Genomic DNA, 24,140 nt, shown 5'->3' with positions numbered 1-24,140 from the left:
AGATTATTAGTAATAGTGATATCACCAAACAAAGGAGACAGTCAACAAGTTCCAACTATACTTATAGAGCTTATTAGCTCTTATATACATATATACTTATATATATATATATATATATATATACTTATATATACTCTACTCTTAACGAAAAGACAATTCTAGAACTGTTAGGCTTTCAAGGAAAGCTTTGTGAAAACAAATGAGAACAAGCTGCAACATAGAGAAAACAGGAACTTCAATTGGAAAAAAGAAAATTTATGTCACTTACTGGATACAGAAAAAAACCCCAACTGTCTAACCATGAAACCTGAATCATATACTATTTTAAAAATCCTAATTACAGGGTGGGGAGTTTGGCCTAGTGGTAGAGTGCTTGCCTAGCATGCACGAAGGCCTGGGTTCAATTCCTCAGCACCACATACATAGAAAAAAGCTGGAAATGTTGCTGTGGCTCAAGGGTAGAGCTCTAGCCTTGAGAAAAGTCCAAGGACAGTGCTCAGGCCCTGAGTTAATGCCCCACAACTGGCAAAAAAAAAAAAAAAAAAGGTTTCATTGTGATATTTGGGCTGGAGTTTGGCCTAGTGGTAGAGTGCTTGTCTAGAATGCACGAAGACCCGGGTTCAATTCCTCAGTACCACATACATAGAAAAAAGCCAGAAGTGGTGCTGAGTCTCAAGTGGTAGAGCTCTAACCTTGAAAAAGCCCAAGGACAGTGCTTAGTCCCTGAGCTCAAGCCCAGGACTGGCCAAAAAAAAAGAAAGAAAAAAAAATCCTAATTACAAAACTCTTAGGCTCATTATCTAACTATAATGACTCTGTACATCACTTTCACAATAAAAACATAAATTAAAAAAAAACAAAAAACCCAATTAGGAATAAAAAAATTTTCAAGAAATGAAAAACTTCAATAGAAGAGATATTAGAAATTATCTAGAAATTAGGACACAAGGCTCTAATGAAAACAGAAGAAACGTAAATTATAAACATAAATATCTTGAATTATACAACGTTACTAACATACTAAAAGCATTTAATATAAACTCAAAAAAGAGTTTAACAGAATTTTTATCTGTAGCTGGGAATTTGGCTTAGTGGTAAGGTGTTTGCCTAGCATGCATGAATACCCAGGTTCGATTCCTCAGTACTACAAAGAAAAAGGCAGAAATGGTGCCGTGGTTCAAGTGGTAGAGCTCTAGCCTTGAGAAAACCCAAGGACAGTGCTCAGGCCCTGAGTTCAAACCCCAAAACTGGGGGGGGGGGGGGAGAGGAAGAAATTTCAAAATTTCATCTATAATAGCTTAGATATTATATAATGTTAACTGGAAGGTATTACCTTAGGGATGTAATTTCTTCAACTCAAAATATTGTAATTAGATAAGTATGAGTTATGCATATTTGTTGCTTTCATGCACACTACATGTATGTAACTATATCAATGTACTACAAAAATTGTAGAATTTTTACTCAAAAAACTAGACACCTTCTATATCAAATTATAATGAAGTTATACAAATCATTTGTAAATTATATAAATTTGATCAATTTAATGTGTCTATTACACTCATTACAAAAACAATTCATAACACAAGGATATTTCTATTTTAATTCAGAATAAGGTTTTATCTCAAGAGTATTTTATTTATTATTTTTTGCCAGTCCTGGGACTGGAACTCAAGGCCTGACCACTATTTCTCAAGGCTAGAGCTCTACCACTTGAGCCACAGCACCATTTCTGGCTTTTTCTATGTATGTAGTACCAAAGAATCAAAGGCAGGTTTTCATGCATGCTAGGCAAACACTCTACCACTAGGCCAAACTCCTGACCCCTATCCCTCAAGAGTATTTAAAAAAAATTCTTTCACAGTCAAATTTCTTTAGCTATATGAGGATTTACCAAACTTTGTCAAATGAGTTACTACACATGACTCTTATCTGTTCATGATTCCTCAATAATGATATGGAAAGGCACTTGCCCTTGTGAAAACAGACATGTTTTCTGCTACCAGCAGCCAGTTTCCTGTGCTCACCTGAGGTGACAGAGGGGATTTTGCAGCTGGAAGTAATGCGGTAGTAGGGGGGGTTGTCCATGTGAGTGACCCCTGCACTGACAGGATCCGTCAGCTGTAGCTCGCTCACCAGCTCCTCCAGCAACTGCATGGTTTTGTCTCTACCTAGATAAACGATAACTTTCTTCACCTGTACAAAGCAAACCGTTTGGAAGAGAAAGAAAGCAAAAGTCTCATTTCATAAATGTGTCCACTTACACTCACTCCAAGTCCAGCTTTCAGTGGAACAGGAATAAGCACAATGCACTCATAAAGCAGCCATGATGGGCTCCACCATGTGTGTGTGTGATCTGTGGGGCTTGAAGTCAGGACCAGGGCCACAGCTCCACTTCTGGTTTTCTTTTCACTTATTTACTTTTTTATTGTTGGGGTAATGTATAGAGGGGTCACAGTTACATTTGCCAGGTGGTAGGTGCATTACATCTCACACATTGATACCCCTTTCTCATGTTTTTGTCCCCGTTTCCCTTCCCCCAACTTCTGGTTTTCTGGAGATAAGAGTTGCATAGACTTTTCGACCCAGGCTGGTTTTGAATCACAATCCTCAGATTCAGCTTCTTCTTAATTTTTTTTTGTGGTGGGTCATGGGCTTGAACTCGGCCTGGGCGTTGTCCGGAAGCTCTTCAGCTCAATCTCTTTACCCTACCCTTGAACCAAGCCCCACTTCCCATTTTCTAGAGGTTAATTGTAGAAAAGCCATATAACGAATGATTGTTGTCCTTAATGTACTATGTTATCTCTCATCTCCTTTGCTGTCCCTTGGGTATCTCATATTGTTACAGTATCTCACCTAAAATCACAGATGTCAGGCCACCAGCCCCCAGCTAGCTACACAGCTTTACGATCTTCCCTTTACTTTTGTTGAAAAAGAAGAAAATAAAAGCTTTTCTATGTAAGTTTCTGTTTAAGCTTTAAGTATTTAAAACTCTCCTTTGATATTTACTGAGCCTGTCTGTAAATCCACGACTTATCTTTTAGTTTGACTTCCTCCTCTGTGTTGAACAAAAGCAGCAGAGATGTCATTACAGCGAGGAAGAACTAGAGCTAGCTCACACAGAGAGCCCTGGATGGGGAGGAGTGCAGATCTCAAACTTCTGGCCCAGGCCATCTGCAAAGTTACTTGCCATTTTCTCACTGGGGGCCAATTATAGTGCTTATATCATTCAGTTGTTCAGAGGGCTGACTTAAGGTTTACAAAGCATTTTATTATTACTCAAAATGTGCTCCCAAGCAGCTAAGCACTGGTGGCTTACGCCTGTTGTAATCCTTGCTACTTAGGAGCCTGAGATCTGAGGACTGCAGTTTGAATTTAGCTCAGGCTTTAGGAATCTCCATGAGATTCTTATCTCCAAATAACCACCCAAAAGCTGGAAGTGGAGCTGTGGGCAAATGGTAGAGCAATAGTCACAATAAGAAAAAAGTTAAGGGACGGTACCCGGTCCTTGAGTTTAAGCCCCAGTACCAACACCAAGGAAAAAAAAGATAAAAGTAAAAAATGCTGTTCTTATAGCACAGTTATCACAATTTGAAACTGGAATCAAAGAGTTTAGGGCCCCATAAGATTTCAGAGTCTTATCTCCAGATGGCCCACAAGTCCACAGAAACACAAGCATCCATGTTTCAGAGAACGCTGGTCAATGTTAAATCATATCCAACATCTTATGGGTTTTCAGTGGTAACTGACCTCACTATCTACCCAAGGGGCTCAGTTCCCTAATTCTCTGTTCTGTGGATCAGTTCTATGTGAACAGGTAGTGCGCATTCCCACTTCAGGGCCCTGGCTCTTCCTCACTGAAGAGCCCTCAGTTGACATTCAAGCCTCAATTCCACTCTCTTCTTCAGGAAGTTTTCACTGACTTCATAAACAGATGTGGACTGGAATTCTAGTCCTGTTAAGTTGCAGAATTACAGCCCTATTAAAGCCTAAATGGCTCTGTGGCTTTGAAGTCAGTATTACTCTCTCTGCAAAAGTTATCAAATAAATATTTATTCTAAAATGAAATCTATTAACATAGGTAAAAGAGCCTTTCATTTTTGGTGCTGTTGCTTAAGAAATAGTAATTAGGAAGCCAAGCACTGTGATGTATTCTTATAATTCTAGCCACTGACGAAGGTGGAGACAGGAGGATTGCAGAGAAAAAGAGTGTGAGCATGTAGAGGCCATTCGAAGTATTAGAAAATTGATGCTGGAGGAAATACCTGAAGGAAGTGAGGAATAAACGGTGTGACAAGAAAGAGAAGTACAAAGGTCCTGAGGTAGGAATGCCTGGTGTTATGAGCATGGCTGGAGGGCAAGGAGAAATGTAGATGTGATCCTAGATCACTGTGGGGGTCATGTGATCTGGGAATATACAGCCATCTTTCCCAGTGTGTCTTAAAGAATCTCAACCCAGTGATACACTGTGAGAACAGTTCACATACACTCAAAAAAGACTGGTTCTGATGGAACCATCCTGAAGAACTAGTCCTCTAGGGAACAGACTCTTGGGAGATGATACCAAGTGAAACAGGTATCTGCTCGCAGGTACACTCAACTCAACCCTCATGTTTGGTAAGTTTAATGTGTTTTCTAACTCTGGATGGTTTTAACTTCTCTATTTCTCTTTACCTCTATTCTCAGACTTGCTTTTGCTTGCTTAGACAGGATCTCAAAACTGACCTTTTCTGTCCAAATGTCAGCTTCTTCTATAAATGTACCCAAATTTGGTGGGCTCCCCTGCAATTCCCTTTGCTCTCAAGTATCACCTTCTCCCTGCAGACAACTAGGGTTCCTTGGTTTTATTTTCCTTTATGCCCTTCCATTGTAATTTACTAACTTGCTGATAGTTAAAAGTTAAGTGAGGGGCCGGGAATTTGGCCTAGTGGTAGAGTGCTTGCCTAGCATGCACAAAGACATAAGTTCGATTCCACAGTCTCACGTACATAGATAAAAGCCAGAAATAGTGCTGTTGCTCAGGTAGTAGGGTTCTAGCCATGAGAAAACCCAAGGACAGTGCTCAGGCCCTGAGTTCAAGCCAAGGACTGGCAAAACAACAACAACAACAAAACCCAACACTGAAGTGATATTCATAAGCTTTGTAATTCAGAATGATGATCCTTATCAGTGTGACTATAAAAATGAGTACACATGTAATAACCCAATCCCAATAAAGGAAACAAAAAAGTGAAGTTAATAATAATACATACGTAAGGCAAGAGGCTTGGTTCACTATTCACCCCACAAATACTGATCAAAAAGTGCAAAATGATCTTCAGGTTCTTCGGCCAGCCATCTGCAAGTGTGGTCCATACATTCTCCATTTCTGACCAGGCCAGATCATCCCCATACTACAGATACAGACATCACAGGCTTCAGCAATGAGCGCAGAGAGCCAAACATACTGCCCATAAACACTCACAAGTAACAATTTCACAGCTTTCATTTTCTCCACACATTAGAGGAATAATCTTTCCATAAATCTGAGCATTAATTGCACTAATCTCATTAGGTTTTAGTTAAGGAAAAAGATCCATGTGACGAGAGTTCGTTTTTTGTTTTTTTTTTCCCTTGTGCTAGTACTGGGGCTTAACCTCAGGGCCTTGGTACTCTGCAGTATATTTTTCACTCAAGGCTAGCTATCTACCATTTAAGCCACAGCCCCACTTCTGGATTTTTGGAGGTTCATTGGAGACTAAAAACCAAAACAAAACAACACTCTCATGGACTTTCCTGTCGGGCTGACTCTGAACCTTGGTCCACAGATTTCAGCCTCCTGAGTACTGAGAATTATTGACATTAGCCACCAGTGCCCAGCAAGAACACTTTTGTTTCCCTTGTCTTTTAAAGGGGCTCTATAATTCTCTTTGGTTATTACAGGATTACTGATCTCTGCCAGCATCTGCCCAGGTTTCCCTCCCTCAACTCCATTACTGCGCAGCATCCCCTTTTACCTTTGCTGTCATATACATCAGGTTGTTCAAAACCATGGCAGTGGCTTGTGGGGATCCCCAGCCTTCTCCCCGTAACCAGCGCCTGCTAGTCACCATGAGTTCTCGGTCTTTTAATGACTCCTCCTCCTCCTCCTCCTGCCGTCTTGCTGTGGGCAGAGGCTTCAGATCCACAAGCTCGATGTTGTTCATCCAGGGCAGCAGGTAGTGCAGCATGACCTGCCGCCCTGCGGGGTGAGCTGTCTGGATCCTCTGGCTGATCTCTAGTTCCAAGCAAATCAAATGAGATAAGTGAGTCACTGTGGTGTCCTTCGACCTATGATGAATTTCAGTGTCTCCTTCTTAAATGTCAGGAAGCCAGATTTTACTCAGGACACTTAACCATGATAAATTCTACTTCTTCTTTTCATAAAATTCACTCGATGACATTATAAAAAATGAATAGCTAATTCAAATCACATAATTATGGCTGGTTTTATTTCTGGGGGGGATAAGGTTTTGCTATTATAGTTCAGGTTGGCCTCAAATTCCCTTTCCTAAGCATCCAAAGTGCTGGGATTATATGTGTGAATCACCATGCCTGGCCATATTTACTTCTATGAAGTATAAATAATGTCTGGGTTGGAGGCATGGCTCAGGAGTGTCAGCCAATTAGTGAAAGCAAGTGCCAGATAGCAAGTTTGAGTCCAGAGCTTGGACAAAAAAAGTATATTGTTTAATGAGATTGTAAAATGGTGCATACTGTATGGTTCCTCCAAAAAGTTAAAAATCAAACGGTGCCATTGGCTCATGCCCATAATCCTAGCTACGCAGAAAATTGAGATCTGAGGACCAAGGTTAAAAGTTAGCCTGGGCAGACAAATTTGAGAGACTCTTGATTTCGTTAACCAAAAAGCCAGAAGAGGAGTCATGGATTAAGCTGTAGAGTACTAGCCCTGATGGAATAAGCTGAGCTAGCACAAATCCCCAAGATTAATCCTAGTACCAGTCCTCTCCGCCCACAAAGTTAAAAATAGTTCTGCCATCGAGCAATCCCTACTACTCAGTAAATACCCTGAAATAATTGAAAACAGAGGCTCAAATGGGTATTTGTACACCCATGTGCACCACAAGAACTGTTCATAGATGAGGGAAAAATGTCAGTTGATAGACAAAGGCTGAGTAAATAAGATGTGGTCATGTACTATTGAAAACCTCACAGCACTAAGAGAGGAAAATCTTGTTAAGTGCTCCAAAGTGGATCAAGACATCTGAGATAATTCCATCACAACAATGAAAACAATCTAAGATTCTACTTCTACTGTACATTTACAGTAAAATATAATGTAATATAGAGTGGTGAGCACCAGTAATTGAGAGGGAAGAAAAAGCCTACAGAGCTTCAATTCTACAGGATGAAAAAGTTCTAGTAATAATAATTTACAACACTGCATATATTCAACACTTCTAAAACTGTATACTTAAAAATGAGTAAGATGGGGAATAATAATCTCTCTGGCACTTGTACCAAATATTGTTAGCTTATACTATCTGTGGTTTAAGTGTCAAAATGCTAGCCTAGAGTGAAAAAGCCACACATGAATGTGAGGCCCTGAGTTACACCTCAGTCCTGGCACAAAAAAGAAAACTGACAGTGAAAGAATACCTAACCACTCACCTGAGAATATGGCGAGTGTGAGTTCAGGATAGGCCCTTGCTAATTCCTCAGACAACTGGTAATATGAGACAGAATACAGATGTGGCAGAGGAGACAGCTGGCTGAGCACTCCATCTGTTCTCTGAACCTCCAATTTGTGAGCGTAGCGAAACATCTTCGGTTCCAGAATCTACAGGATGACAATTCCACTAGATTCTGTTAGTACTTTATGAGCCTCTGAAGTTCAGCTATAATTATAAAACATTTCCCCAACAGATAGTCCAGTTTAAAAAGCACATGCTTATGTATTTTACAAGAAATAATAATTAGTAATGCCAGGAGATGTTTGCAAAAGGCAAAAACTAATTAGAAGTATTAATGATTTGACTTTAATGCCACAGGTATAGGTTAGTAGTACAGCCTGAAAATTTACTTGTAACTTAATGTACAGTTACCTGAAAAGGATCTATCACTTGTCTAGATAAAAAATACGACTATAAAAATCTATACAGTCGGGCCGGGAGTTTGGCCTAGTGGTAGAGTGCTTGCCTAGCATGTACGAAGACCCGGGTTCGATTCCTCGGTACCACATACATAGAAAAAAGCCAGAAATGGTGCTGAGGCTCTCAAGTGGTAAAGCTCTAGCCATGAGAAAGTCCAAGGATAGTGCTCAGGCCCTGAGCTCAAGCCCAGGACTGGCAAAAACAAAAACAAAAACAAAAAACTATACAGTGTCCAAGCACCAGTGACTTGCAACTCAATTATACCTACTTAGGTATACCTAAGTAGGAGACTTAGGAGACTGAGATCTGAGAATTGAGATTTGAAGCTAAGCAGAACAGAAAAGTCTGTGAGACTCTTATCTTCAAATAACCAACAAAAAGCCAAAAATGGAGCTCTGAATCAAGTGGTAAAGTGTCAGCCTTCAGAGGACAAAACCGAAGAGCAGTGCTGAGACCCACTTCTAACATTGTGTGTGTGTGTGTGTGTGTGTGTGTGTGTGTGTGTGTGTGTGTGTGTGTGTGTATAGTGGAAGAATTCAAAAGGTATTTCACAGATAAACTAAAATCCCCTTTCATATTATAGAATATGAATTATATATAATATATACATATAATATATATAGATAATATATACTATATTATATTACACATATAGTATAGTGCTAGATCATTACTTCTATTCTTAATAAAGGCATTAAGTATAATTTCTAAGAAGGTCCTCCCAGTATTAGTAATATTAGCATCTTTTCTAATCACTTTAAGTCCTTGGTAAGATCAAAGACTTTTGTCCAATTAGTTAAATGCTGTATAATAATAACATGCCTGCAATCTAAGAAAACTGATGTGGTACTATAAATGAGCTAATTACTCTTCACATAGCCCCCAAACAAACATTAACAGTTACTTGTTACCTTCATCTTAATAAATTTGTATTTGTAAATACCTTCACATACGTAAGTGTTAATATGTGTAATAGTTCTGTAACATACTTCTGAGTAGTTATTACTTACAGACTTAAACATCTATACTATATTTTCACAATAAACAATAAGGCAAAATAGTTGTACTAGTATGTTTTAAAGGTAAGAAAAAAATTAGGCTTCGTTAGACCCTCAGTTAAAAAAAAATTAATAGCTGTTTACAAACCTGCAAAAGCTGCATAGCAACTTCATAGATGCTTCTAGAAGCGTCAGCTGCTTTAAACAGTATCAGATTTAGGAGCATCACTGTGTCACACTGAAAATCCCTGAGGATAAATTTCACATGTTAGATAGCTAACCATGTTTAGAGGCTGCAGACCAGTGAAAAACACGCACAAAGGGCAAGAGTATATGTATCTTCTAGACCTAAGGGGCAACATCAGGGACAAAGAATTTATGGTGATCATTATCCTTAATAGACAAATTACCCTGGTACTAAGGGAGAGAAAATACAAGTATTTAAGTATTTCTGAAATAAAAAGGAGACATTTTGTTTTAAAAAATGTACATGAAATATAAGCCGCAGGGCCCAGAGTTACCTGTTCTGGAACACATTTGCGATGGCTTGAAAGCAGCCGGCTGCCACCCTCTTGGAGCCTGTGTAACACCGGTCCACAGCCCAGTACATCAGGTTGCTCTGATCAGGGTTCAGCTCCAGCAGCAATGTGACTGCTTCACAGCCCAAATGATGAACCTGAGGAATGTTCACAAATTGCCAGGGAGAGGATTATTACTTGCTTGTGCACTCTCCATCTTTTCTTAATGTATTTAATACACAATTCATTTTCCTTCTCTTTAACTCCTTTAGTGAGGCAATAAAAAAAAAAAACAGCAAGGGTAAATTATATTTGGCTCCCCGTTTTCTTGCAGATTCTTTCGTATGAATAATTCTTCCAACACAGCCTACAAATGCCACTGATGATTATGAGTAATGAGTGCTTTTAGAAAAATGAACTGGTAGTCTCAAATTATTTTTTAAAATCAAGTTCTAGTCTAATTTGTCACAAGAAACATTATTTTGAGGGAGAGGAAAATGTAAGCTCCCTCTCTCTCTCTCTCTCTCTCTCTCTCTCTCTCTCTCTCTCTCTCTCTCTCATATTGGTACTCGGATTTAAACTGATTGCATGGGCACTACCCTTGAGTTTCTTTTGCTAAAGTCTAGCAAACAAAGAATATACTTCTTCCACAGACTCCAATGTACTCTGTATTAATATTTTAACGATTCAGAGCCCTATTTAGACACTAAGTACTTTTTTTGTTCACTGGTTATCATTCTACCAATTCAGCCATGCCTCCAACTCCTGACAGTTTCTTTTTAATGATCACACATTAATTGTGAATAGTGCAATAATAATTAATTATGAAATTAAGGGAATGTTCAGAATTACCTTTTTGTCCAGAGAGTCCAAGATGTTATCCAACCATTTGTACAGATAGCCATCTGATGAAAGTCCTACATTATCTGCAACAGGGCCACAACATAGTACAGCAGACATAGCCTTCAAACAATAATATTAGAATTACATTTAAAAATTTTAAGAGGGTAAATGTTGGTTGCTTAATGAGAATAGGCGAGGTATTTTCTCTCATGTCTATCTAGCTACAACAGCTCAAACAAAAAATGTAATAGTAACTTTTTTTTTTGCCAGTCCTGGGTTTCAACTCAGGGCCTGGTCACTGTCCCTGAGCATCTTTTGCGCACGGCTAGCACTCTACCATTAGAACCACAACACTACTTCTGGCTTTTCTGTGTATGTGGTACCAAGGAATTGAACCCAGTGCTTTGTGCATGCTAGGCATGCACTCTACCACTAGGTTACACTCCTGGCCCAACTTTTAAAACTTTTATAGGAAAGTAAATTTATCAGAGTTTAAACAATACTGAACAGAACTGAAAAAGGCTAAGAAAAGTTATTCAAGGAAGCATGACATTCCTTTGACAGAATCCCAAATTCCGTATAAATTGGTGATCCAATTTTATACATTATGGAACTCTTGTTCTGAAATAAAGTTATGGTGTTTTGTAGATATAAATACATTCTAATACTGTTGAGTCCTGTGAAGAAACCCCTCAACTTATTTATGATATCAGAGACACAACAGTATATCTAACTTTACTCTAACATGAGAAAAAGAAAGAAATTGGGGTTATCGGTAAATACCTTTAATGCACAGTACTGATGTCTATTGATTTGCATATTCCTATCACTGTATCTGTCCAAGGGCGTGAACATAATGCTGAAAGGGCCTGCCCAGTGACTGAACAGCATGAACAGACTGTGACGAAGGCTCTGTTGAGGAAAAATACTTCTTCTCTGGTGCACTGTAAATAAGAACATAGTGCTTCTTTTTATCTTAACATGACACCAGTTTCTTTATTGTGAAATATGGAAGGCAGTAAAATAGAAAGCTTACATTTTCATTTGATGCATTCAAAACCTCCATAGTAACAGAGGATATTTACATATATGCAAATCCCAGAAACATCATCATGATAGACAAACTAGTGCAGGGAGGCTTGCACAGAGAAGGGAGTAAGAGCTGTGCTTCCCTGGACTATCACTGGCGTTGTAATCTTACAAGGAATCTTAAAAAAATTAGTTTTAATATGACAGGGATACAATATGGGAAAAAATGGAACTAAAGAGAAACATTTCTTGGTCCATATATAGGAAATTGAAATTAAATTTCCCCTTACAAAGAATCATGACTTGCACCACAAACATAAGAGAAGCAAATTTAGTCAGGTGTTGATGGATCAGACATGTAATACTACTTTCTTGGGACGCCAAGATCAGGAGAATGGAAGTTCAAGGCAAACCTCATTTCAGTCAATAGGTCTTATTAGCTACATGGGAGGCATAAATAGGTACGTACAATAAAGTCCAGGGCAGCATGGGCATAAGAGGGAAAAAAGGGCCGGAGCAGGTATGTCTCAAGAGGGAGAGTGCTTACCAAGCAAGCCTTGAGCTCAAATCTCATACTTCAAAAAAAAAAAAAAAATAAAGAGCCCTAGGGCTTTGAGAAATAGTAGTTTAGATGATGTTTTCAGTTGTTTCCTGAATCAATATTTACAAAAATTTAAAAGTATTATGATGGAAATGGCAAGAAAAGTTCACAGTCATAGTAAGATACTAGTTCATATTTTTATATTGGGATTCTTTGGAACAGAAAACTTAGAGAAAGGAACATTTGTTTCCTATAACTAGCATAACTTTCCTTCCAAAGATCAAAACAGGGCTCCTGAACTTGAAATTTATGAATCTAATTTTGTGCTTAAATGACCCTGTTATAAAATACAACCTATGCTTTTTAGAAGCCAACTGCTAGCATAGAGTATTCAACAAGTTAATATTTTTCAGAGAGAAAATTACTATTTATGCAATTCATAAAAAAGTCAGCATATTGAAGATCACACTAGTAATTAATTCTTTAAAATGGAATTTCGTACATTGATTTTCATGGCACAAGGTCAGTCAGAAACAGGAACACATCTGTTCAATGAGTCTATCAATAATACTTTATATACTTTATATATGTGGCCTATATTCTTACATAAAAAAAGTATCATGTTGGAGGCCAGGAGTTTGGCCTAGTGGTAGAGTGCTTGCCTAGCATGCATGAAGACCCGGGTTCGATTCCTCGGTACTCCATATACATAGCAAAAAGCCAGAAGTGGTGCTGAGGCTCAAGTGGTAGAGTGCTAGCCTTGAGAAAGTCCAAGGACAGTGCTCAAGCCCTGAGTCCAAGCCCAGGACTGGCAAAAAACAAACAAACAAACAAATAAAAAAATATCATGTTAATTTTTAGTGATCATTTGGAGTAGTTCATTCTTTGCTTGTTGAGTCTAAAATAAATTTGTCCAAAGAGTTTATCTTATCTAAGTGATCTTTTAAGATCTAAAGAGCTTATCTTATCTAAGTGATCTTTTCAGATCTTTGTGTGAGTGCCTTGACTATGGAAAAAATCTATCTTGGGGTTGCCTTTTGGTTTCTAATCACAGGCACTAATTTATAGGTAAATAATCTCTGGCTAACCGGGTGGTGCTGACATATTTCCCAGGATGTTCTCAAGTTGCTTTCTTAGATTACAAAACCTACAAAAGGAAGAAAAGGTCACAAAGAGCATTAATGCGTAATGATGCATTCCTCAACGGAAACAATACCTGGAACATTCTGAATGATATTCGCCACTAAGGCACTAAAATGGCATCGTATATCCTTCAGTGTGTCAGAATCCTTTTCATTTTCTGCTTCCAGGAGTTGTCTGGTGAGATCTACATATTCCAGTAGAGTGTTGTTGAGGAAATGTGTTTCATTATCAAGGCCACCACTTGCACTGAAAACATGACAGAGAGAATGTGACTTCAAATTATTGTTTACCTCAAAATAAAATCCCAGTGATCAAAATCAGAATACTGTACACTAAACTTTGCATAGTCATGCAGAATAACATTTAACATACAAAAATTCAATGAATATGATTGTGGCTTTCTTACCTATAAAAATTGAGCCCAGTTGCTGGTGGCTTTTACTTGGCTAAGAACTAATGATCACAGGTCAAAGCCAGCCTGAGCAGGAAAGGATATGAGAATCTTATCTCCACCTAACTACTGAAAGAGCCAGAAGTGGAGCTGTGGCTCAAGTGGTAAAGTGCTAGCCTTGAGGATAGAAACTCAGTACACAGGGCCGAAGTTCAAGCCCCAGGATTGGCACAAAAAAAGAGAGATATAAAATTAAAAAATTTAAAAAGTGATAGTGCATCTTAGCAGCTTCAATGCTTTTAAAAGTTATATTATCCCTTAGCCTAATTTTGATTATGATCTAAAAACTAAGTGCCAGTGATTGTATATAGAGATTCCCTTCTTAAATACTTGTTTGTTAAACACGTCATTTGAAATATGATGTAAAAATCAATGTTAATAAATTATTTAATTTAAAAAAAGTTATATTATTTGGGGCTGGGACTTTGTCCTAGTGGTAGTGCTTGCCTACCATACACGAAGACCCAGGTTCCATTCCTTGGTACCAGGTTCCATTCCTTGGTACATTAAAAAAGCCAGAAGTGGTGCTGTGGCTCAAGTGGTAGGGCTCTACCCTGGAAAAAACCCAAGACATTGCTCAGGCCCTTAGTTCAAGGCCCAGGACTGGATAAAAAGTTATATTATTCAATTTAATTATGAATGCTAAACGTTACTTGCTCTCTTAAAACACATGATGCTTAGTAAAGAAAGAAGGAGCTAATGGGAAAGAAAGGATCAGTGTAAAAAGAGAGGGGGTTATGGTCGTTTGCAGTCTCTGTGGCTATTCATAATATGACTTAGGCTGGCAATCTTCTTGGAAAGGCATGATGGATAATATAAAAATTTAAGGAGAATGAATTTAAGTAAAAGCAAGATTAAGTCCTTGAGTTTCCTCAAGACTCTGAAGCTAAGATTCCCTTTGAGGAAAGATTTCTGTGTGTCAATCACACCAGTCAAGAGATAACTGGTTGGAACTTGTCTTCTTTCTCCCGTGTCAAATGAATGAATTTGCGAATAATTTTTCTTTCCCTCAATGAATATATATTTCAATTATGGATGAAGACCAATTAACACATGGGAAAGCATTTAGTGGACTGAAAACTGCACAAAAACTAATCTTCACTGAGGAACTACTTTGTAACAGGGACCAGGAAACAGACCTTTCTTAATTGGAATTCACATTTTCTGACTTAACCAACAGGAAAAAAAAAGTATGCAGATATAATCATCCTCTAATAATAAGGAATCTATTAATTACACTTACAAACCAAGCAGATGTATTCAAAACTACTATTGTTCAACAGTGAGGAGGACTTTTCTGGTTAAATCTTCAATGTGCCATTATTTTTCAATTCCCCAAAAAAGTACCACTTAAAGATCCTTCACTCAGTAATATATTAAAAAGAAAAAATGATTCAGACATATAGTAAAAAGAAATAAAGCCTCAAATGTTCAATCTTACTTTTCCTAATTTCTAATATTGTATTTTAGTGGGAAGACAGAGAATATTGTTTCCTTTTTTAAAAAATTCCGCTTTTCACTAAGAAAATTTGTTTTTTTTTTTCAAAAAAACCTATTTGATTAAAATTCTATTTTTTTCATATATTTTTTTATTGTAATTAATAGAAGGGTTACATGATATTTGCCAGATAGATGGTGCATTAATTCCCATACACTGATACCCTTTCACATGTCTTGGTCCCCATTTCCCTCCCCCACCCCCACCCCTCATCTTGTTTTCCCCCGTTCCCTATCAAAATTCTATTTTAAAAGCACTTTCACAAGCTTTCAATGCTAAACCTGAAAGGTGTTAGTCACACTGAGAAACAATCAGAACAAAGCCAAGGAACCCACACATGGTGACTACGCTTGTTAGATTATTAATGCTATTGCCCTTGAGACTTCTTTGCAGTTACCTCCTCTGGATATAGTCAGATCCATTCTTATTTCCTTCAGTGGTTGGATTAACACCATTACCCTTCTAAGAAAATAGTTTTCTTTCTTTTCTTTTTTCCCCGGTTGGTTGTGGGGCTTGAACTCTGGGCCTGGGCGCTGTCCCTGAGCTCTTCAGCTCAAGGCTACTACCCTACCCCTTGAGACACAGTTCCACTTCCAGTTTTCTAATGGTTAACTGGAGATAAGAGTCTCATGAACATTAGTGCCCGGGCTGGCTCTGAACCGAGATCCTTAGATCTCAGCCTCCTAAGCAGTAGGACTGTAGGCATGAGTACCCGGCAAGATGCTGGTCTTAAAGAGTCATGAAGCCTTTCTCTAGCAAGAACTTGAGGTTTTGTGATTTACTTTGTGAATGATAGAAATTTACTTTTTAATGTATGTGTGTGGATTTCAGAATTTTTCTCAGCAGAATAAATTGGAATAAATTAACCTCAATTAATATTTGCTCTTTGGTGAAATGATTTTTCTTAAGCCCCAAAGAAACAGATATTCAAAATGAAGAAATAGGTGAATTTGTCAGGGCAACTACACTGCAATCCTCCTGCCTAGAAAACAACATTACAACAAATAAAAAAATCAAAAGGTACATTCTAACCCCTCCCCCCACACCAAGCAATCTAGTTCTGTGGTATGTTTTGTTTTTTTCTTTTTGGTAGAATTTTTCATATGTTTTTTGTTTATTGGTTAATAGATTGGATGCTTCCTTGGTAAAACAATGTTTACAATGATACACACTGACATTTTGGCTGGGAGAAAGACTACATTCCCTAATCATTCCAAAGTGGAAAAAACCCCACATCCAGTACCAACCTGTGACTAACAACACCAGCATCTGCCAGCAGTTCAAATATTCGTACCAGCTGTACTCGTAGTATGTCTCGACGCCTGCGCCGTTTCATATTCTACCCAAAGACACAAATGTATTCATTAAACAGCCACCAAGGACATGCCAAGAAAACGTGCTATGTGACTTGGAAAGAACAATGTTGAATACAGAGTTTGGGTTTTCATCAAAATGATTGTGATTGTGCAATACAGATTTGGAGCACTCACTCAACCATTGCAACAAAGGAGTTAATGAGGTAAGTAATTACATGATACTTTCAAATAAATTTGATTTATTTTTGGGTGCCAGTACTAAGGTTTGAACTCAGGGAGCAGATACTGAAAATTACATGGTTTACATGATGATACTTCAAATAGATGGGGGAAATAAAGATACTAGTTACTTCTAGGTGATCTGCTAACCTGATGATTTTATTTACTGTTATCAGGGTTTGAACTCGGCCTCATTCTCACTTGGCTTGCTTGCTTACTTGGCCTGTACAACTAGAGTTGTGTGGTGCAGGTCTCCTCATCACTTTCTCCTCTAGCTCATCACTTATGAAGCAGCTTTCATAAGGCATAGCAATTAAAAACTTGGTTCCAGTGGCTCACACCTGCAATCTTAGCTTCTCAGGAACCTGAGATCTGAGGGTTGAGGTTCAAAGCCAGCCTGAGCAGGAAAGACTGTAAGATTATTATCTCTAAATAACCACCAGAATGACAGAAGTGGAGTTGTTGCACAAGTGACAAAGCTCCAACTTTTGAGTGAAAAAGCTAAGGAACCGGCTAGATGTTAACGAGCTCAAGCCCTGTCAAAGTAACAACAAAAACCCCCAATTAGTCTCTTGAAGTATCATGCCCACAATCTACTTCTCAGCCTTCCCTAGGTAGGACAATTGGCAAATGACCAAATAACTACATTTCTTGCTTCTCTGGGGTCTTTCTAAAGTTGACAGAAACTCTCTTTGATGGGGCAGATTGAATCTTAGGCTCATGTTCAAGGCATTATCACTGTGTAGAGGTAATAGTTTTCCTTAAGAACAACCCCGTCCCTGCCCTGAAATTCAGAAGCATGAATGCCACTCCTTTGTTTTGTTTCCTGGAAGAAATCATCACACATGCTTCCTGATCTTTCTGAAACAAAATACTTATCAACAAAATGGGATTGCTGCTGCTTCTCTTCAAGGGGGACGAAGAGGAGAGTGAGCAATCACCTGGACTGTTCCTGTTTGCAGGATAGCTGTCACCAACTCCTCTCCAGTTTAAATCCAGTGGTAATTCTCCAGCAGTGCTCTATATCAGCTGTATCTAAGGTCCTCTGGGGATTTTCATTCAGTAGACTTGGGAATCTGTAATTCTTACCCAACTCCTTGGGTAATTAAGATACATATCTTGTTATATAGTCTATCTTTTTTTTTTTTTTTTGGTCCTGGGACTGAACTCTGGGCCTGGGCATTGTCCCTGGGCTCTTCAGCTCAAGGCTACCCCCTACCTACCTCTTCCATCACAGCACCACTTCCAGTTCTCTGGTGATTAATTGGAGATAACGGTCTCATGAACTTTAGGCAGCCTATCTTTTATAAAATTTGTAAAGACTGTTTTTTCTGACTAGAATGCCTTTGCCTTGTTTGTACTCTGGGATACATGCTTGAGAAAAATTCAACTCAAGTGCCAGCATTTCCTTGATCATGCCTTTCTTTCCCCAGAAGGAAGACTCTGAGGTTTTCTCCTCTGTAATACCTTTCCCTGTCATTTTATTTTATTTGTACTTCTAAATTACACAGATGACTGTCTCACTAGAGGTTTGATTCCAAACCCAGGGTCAGGCTACCAAAGCAGGTGAAAAGTGTCACAGACAGTGAAGCTGGCAAAGGTGAAAACATTGAGGTCATTTACAGGAAACACTTGCCAACTCCAATCCATACTCTACTTCCGGCTCTTATATAAGATACCTTTATTTAAAAAATCCATTGAAAAATTGCTGTATCTATGTTCTCCTGTGGGGGCAAAGGAACATACCTGGGTAAATCAAGTTTACACACTATATAATCTTTCTCTGTTAATCTCAAGCTTCTAGTACAATATGTAGGATAAAATGTACAAAAGTGAGTGTTAGCCAAATAAAATTTAATGACAAAAAAATGAAAGTTACCTCTGGTCTTCTTTCAAGTGCTTCTTTAATTATTGGATGTAATTCCTCTATTAATTCCCTAGAAGAAAAATGATATACTTTTAAAAATTAATAGCTAGACAGAATCTGAGGATATAATAATGATATAAATTGGTGTTTACAATCATATTGATTGTATTGTTTTAAACATCATCTTTGTTTTCTTTTGAATGTAAAATAACACATTACATTATAGAACTACAAATAATACAGGCCAGTTAATAAATTTATAGAGTATTAACAATGTTTATTCTCCATCATTTTATAATCATATTTTATGTGGCTGAAGCATTATTACATATGAATGCTGGTATCATTTATTTATTACTTAACACTAACAGTTACTTTCACATGTCAACACAATGGGATACCACAAATTTCCTCACCATTTTTATTAATTATTGAATGAATCAATTTCATTGGACTTACTTCTATAACTGATTCTGCAACTTGGTTCAGTAATGACTATTTTCATTTCTGATTTCATCTTTAGGGACTAATTTTACAAATGAAATTACTGGGTCAAAGGGTATGCACTTCATAAAAATTGTTAATTTCTATTTAATCCCCTCTATAAGTACTGGGGAGTGAACCAGTACTTGATAATCTAGTACTCTTTTAACATTTGATGAGTGGATCAACAAGTTGTGGTATTTGTACACAATGGAATTCTATGCTGCTGTCAGAAAGAATGACATAGCCCCATTTGTTAGGAAATGGAAAGACTTAGAAAAAATCATATTAAGTGAAGTAAGCCAGACTCAAAGGAACTTAGGCTCAATGGTTTCCCTCATTCATCATAATCAGTAGAAACCTTGGCCTCTACTAGCAGAGATTTGCAATAGAGCAAAATCTTGATACATAAGGACATATAATGTGAAGCTAATTGAAAGGACCTCCAGGATAGTGAAACAAAAGCCATATAATGAATGATTGTTGTCCTTAATGTACTATGTTGTCTCTCATCTCCTTTGCTGTCCCTTGGTTATCTCATATTGGTATAGTATCTCACTTTGTTATCTGATATATTGAATTTATTTGTATTTGAATATTTGAAATTTGATAGGGAAGGGGGGAAAACCAAGACGGGTGGGGGGTGTGGGGGGGGAGGGAAACGGGTACCAAGACATGTGAAAGGGTATCAATGTATGTGAATTAATGCACCCTCTATCTGGCAAATATCATGTAACCCTTTTACTAATTACAATAAAAAAAAGAACCCCCCCCCAAAAAAACAATGAGGAAATAAAGACTCAAATATACTAATCTATTTAATTGTAATCTAGCCAGATAACTGCAAAAAGGCTGCTGTGAAAAAATCCTAGTAAGTATTCTGCTCAAGTTTCCCATGCCTCTAAGAAACACATGTACAGAGAGAAAATACAATTACCTAAAAGCTCCTGGGTTGGTCCTGCCAAGTCCTAGAACCAGGGATTCTGTGATTTCCATGCTCTCAGAGCGCATCATTGGAACTATGTGCTTAAACAAGGATGAGGGGGATGGGATACCAATAATCTGAGAAAAAAGTATATTTACATCAGCAACTACTACTTAATTTGACATTTCAACAGCCTTTGGTCAAGGACAACAAAGGGACAGAATTTTGGCAATGAATGCTGCTTCAAATTCATGTACAGTATATACTCTAGAGAAATTGACTTATCCAATAAGTTCAGAACTTGTTTGTGGCTCTCTTAACATTGATTCATCATCATAAAAACAGCTGATGCCCCCCAGCAGACACTACATATCTTTTGATCCATGATAAGTAGAAAAAAAATTACTTCTAAAATAGTCATCAGTATTAAAGTAGACACCTTGGTCTTAAATGTTCCTTCAATCATGCATTTGGTATCTTTTATGAGTCCCCACTCTACAATTTAAGAATTCCAGGGATGAGAAGAAAGAGAAAAGTATTTACTTTTCCCTGTTGAAAAGCACTATCTGTATCATTGATTACCACTAGAAATCCACAGTAATAGGAAGTGGATTTCCTGAAGTATTTTCTTCTTCGGTGTAAGTAAGTAAAGCACTTGCAACACTCATTTTATGGTGCCCTTTGGATTCCAAGGTGGATCTGGAAAACTTACTTTGGAGTCAATGCTATAGCCACTGTCAGGGGTGGACGCCAGCGTCTCGGGAGGAGAACATCTCACAGAGCCTGCCGATGCTGGAGATGACATGGACGTTGCCGCACTGCAGCAAAGAATCAGATAGTTTCTCCACAGGCCAATGTATGAGTCACTGCTTGTGGTTGTATTTACTTTCTTAGCATTGATAGGGCTACTAAGAAAAAGCAGTACAAAAAAAAAAAAAAGGATTAGTATTTTTAATACAGGAAAAGGAACTCTTAGAAAGGGGAAGTGACTGGCAAACAACACCTCCCGATAAAATGTTGAGCCATCTTTATAACCCAATTTTGCCATTGACTTTCAGGATAACTTCTGTAATGGCAGTGTTTTTGTTACAAGTATTAGGATGATATATTTGAGCGAGGAGTGTTTCTGAAAGCAAATTGGAAAATGACCAAACACAGATTCTGAGCCCCATTTTGCCTGTTTAATCACTCAAGATTTAATGGCAAGTCACTGATTTCTGTATCTCCCTTTCTTTCATTACATAGGAGAGACATACCAATTTCAGACAGATGGAAATCTGAATATATGAGAAGGGACTTTGTTTAAAAGATATCTTAACAAATATACATGTTTATTTTTATAAGAAAAATACATGAGAATGATATACATTTTATTGCCATAAAAGGTATATTCCAATCATAAAACAATGTTTCTAATGATCCAATCATTTGGAATTTTACAAAAAATTGAGCATCTTACAATAATTATATAACTTGTTATGCAAGTAGATATTTCTACTTTTCTATAAATTCTTCCTTTGGGGGAGTTAAGATAATAATATGATGACAACATACAATGAACAATAAATAGTGAAAAGACTGATACACACAAAGTCAACGTGTTTCTAAGATCAAATTTTTTCAATTTTCTTCTTCCTCTTTTAGTTATTAATATAGGATACCACACTAGTTATATGTCTTCTGATTTGTATCATTTTTCAAATACATAAACCACAAGTTTATATTTTAAAATTTATACTAGGAAACTGGGCACTGGTGGCTCATCTCTGAAATCATAACTACTCAAAATGCTGAGATATGAAGATCATAGCTCAAAGCCAGCCAGAAAAGCAAGTCTATGAAACTCTTATCTCCAATTAACTATCAAAATGCCCGGAGAAGAGTTATGGCTCAAGTGGTAGAGCACTTAACTTGAGCAAAAAAAGCTGAAGGACAGTGCCCACCTGAGTTCAAGCCCCAGGACTGGCACAAAACAAAACAAAATTGTGTATTAGGAAAATCACTTACTTTATATCAACCTGGGGGGACAACAACTGCAGCCTTGTGTATGCAAACATCCAGGCATAGCTTACAGCTGTAGAACAGTGTTTAGGAAGGTTTTCTTGCTTTAAAAAACTAGAGAGACTGATGATCCATGGGTCTTGGCCTTGGGTTACATGTGCAAATATCCATATGTGTGATGGACTAATCACATCAAACTGGTGACTAATAGGAGAAGAGTTCCATTCTGCTAATGTCTGTAAATCTATAGAGCTCGGGCAATACAATAAAGTAGTCTAGAAGAGAGAAAAACAGAGAGAATTACTGCACCTTTTAATGGTTCGCTATCTTAGCATATTAACTGCTTTAAACTAGAAGTAATCTACTGGGGATTCTAGAATATGAGATAATATGAAATCCAAGATAGATTAAAGAGAGTAATGAATTTGTAAAAATTACATACAAGTTATCTGAAGTAACAGAAATATGTATTTTTCTGAGAGCAATGGAAATTTGACCACATGGACTAATGGGTTTTCCATTATTCTCAAAAGGATCAATGGACCAAAAATGCTAAGAATTACTACTTAAGAAATACATAAATATTCAACTTTCATAGGCAAGCTGAAACTGCTGAAGAACTAAAAAGTAAACTACTGACTTTCATGTTGATATGCCCTAACTATGCATGAGTGACTGGAAGAGGATAAACAGTGGTGTTTCTTCAGAGGCACACATTAAGCATTTGTCTGACAACATATAAAATGTGAAACTGAAAAACTAAGATTTACCTTCAGAACATTCTTGGCATTAAGCACTGCTTTGGGCACTAAAGGCAAGTCATCTAATACTCTCCTCTGTAGTTCAGTTTTTAACAAAAACAAGATCCTTTCAATTGTGTAGACTTTAATCATCTCTTAGGCTTAGAAAATATTGCTAAGTTCTTTTGGTTGTATATAACTCATAAATTGTAAGAGCCAGCTGTTATGCAGAAAGCACATTAACATTTTGTCCACGGATTCCAAAATAGGATGAAAAGAAAAGCCAAGTAGCCAAGTGTAGATATTATTCTTCTATCAGTCATGAGTTTTCACATGGCCACTATATGAGATCCCCATCCCCACCAAATAAAGTTAAGAAAGTTTGTGTTAAGAGGCTGGGAGTTAGGCCTAGTGGTAGAGTGCTTGCCTAGCATGCACAAAGATCTGGGTTCAATTCCTTGTTACAACATACATAGAAAAAGCCAGAAGTGGTGCTGTGGCTTAAGTGGTAGAGCACTAGCCTTGAGAAAGCCCAAGGATAGTGCTGAGTGAATGCCCCAGGACTGGCAAAAAAAAGTCTGTGTTAAGTTGAGCAGGAGCTGTAGCTAAATGGTTCAGTATTTGCCTGCATATACAAAGCTCTGAACTCAATATCTAACATTAATAGTGATAATAGCACTAAATTTTCTCTGCAATGTTTGCTGAGTGTTTCTATTCATTTTACTAAGCCAAATTACAGATGGTGTTTGCATAGAATATTGAACTACATACAGGACCCCCTGCAATTCATCTCATGTGATAAATCAAAAGCATTCACTGCAGTGGAGTACAAGCTTTTCCTTTGAATTTCAACAGTGTTTTCATTATTTTAATCAGGATCAGTACTACATCAAAAACTATGAGCTGTTATGAATAGTAATAATCTACAATACCATTAAATTTAAGAGAAATGTCATAGATTTGAAAGATGGTGATTTTTTTCAAGGTACTATTATGTTTATTTTGATAGGAATAAAAACAAGCTATAGCACAAGCGAGGGTAAGGGTGTGTGTGTGTGTGTGTGTGTGTGTGTGTGTGTAGTATATATGGTACTGGGGTTTGAACTTAGGGCCTTGTGCTTGTTAGCCAGAACTACACTCGTGACCCAACAAATGCCATTTTAAAAATAATTTTTTATTTTTAAGGTATTTGTCAATAAAATTCACTTATGCTTCTTTGTATATGTCTGTGTCTGCCTTAAAGAGGCAGAGGGCCTGTGCCAGGAGTTTGGTCTAGTGGTAGAGTGCTTGCCTGGCATGCACCAAGACCCAAGTTTGATTCCTCAGTAGCACATACATAGAAAAGCCAGAGGAGGGCTGTGCCTCAAGTGGCAGAGTGCTAGCCTTGAGGAAAAAGCCCAAGGACAGTGCTCAGGCTCTGAGTTCAAGTCCCATGA

At 37.7% G+C, this 24,140-nt stretch overlaps 1 protein-coding gene across 1 annotated transcript in view; it reads right to left on the bottom strand.

Moving 5' to 3' along the window:
- Fryl (FRY like transcription coactivator) overlaps positions 1-24,140 on the bottom strand; it is a 219,448-nt gene that overhangs the window by 53,623 nt on the left and 141,685 nt on the right. Inside the window, exons 24-37 of the mRNA XM_090343158.1 lie at positions 21,971-22,239; positions 20,676-20,871; positions 19,976-20,100; positions 18,568-18,625; positions 16,401-16,492; positions 13,278-13,450; positions 11,275-11,435; positions 10,501-10,611; positions 9,652-9,806; positions 9,279-9,378; positions 7,651-7,819; positions 5,997-6,256; positions 5,253-5,393; positions 2,028-2,196 (exon numbers count right to left, since the gene is read on the bottom strand). Coding sequence (XP_090199284.1) covers positions 2,028-2,196; positions 5,253-5,393; positions 5,997-6,256; positions 7,651-7,819; positions 9,279-9,378; positions 9,652-9,806; positions 10,501-10,611; positions 11,275-11,435; positions 13,278-13,450; positions 16,401-16,492; positions 18,568-18,625; positions 19,976-20,100; positions 20,676-20,871; positions 21,971-22,239 — 2,179 coding nt within the window. The remainder of the gene's footprint in view (positions 1-2,027; positions 2,197-5,252; positions 5,394-5,996; positions 6,257-7,650; positions 7,820-9,278; positions 9,379-9,651; positions 9,807-10,500; positions 10,612-11,274; positions 11,436-13,277; positions 13,451-16,400; positions 16,493-18,567; positions 18,626-19,975; positions 20,101-20,675; positions 20,872-21,970; positions 22,240-24,140) is intronic.

Source organism: Megascapheus bottae, chromosome 13 (assembly GCF_031878675.1).
Source record: "Megascapheus bottae isolate mThoBot1 chromosome 13, mThoBot2.hap1, whole genome shotgun sequence".
NCBI classification, from domain to species: domain Eukaryota; kingdom Metazoa; phylum Chordata; class Mammalia; order Rodentia; family Geomyidae; genus Megascapheus; species Megascapheus bottae.
Note: the sequence above shows the minus strand (reverse complement) of the source record. Positions and strands in the feature narration are given on the sequence as shown.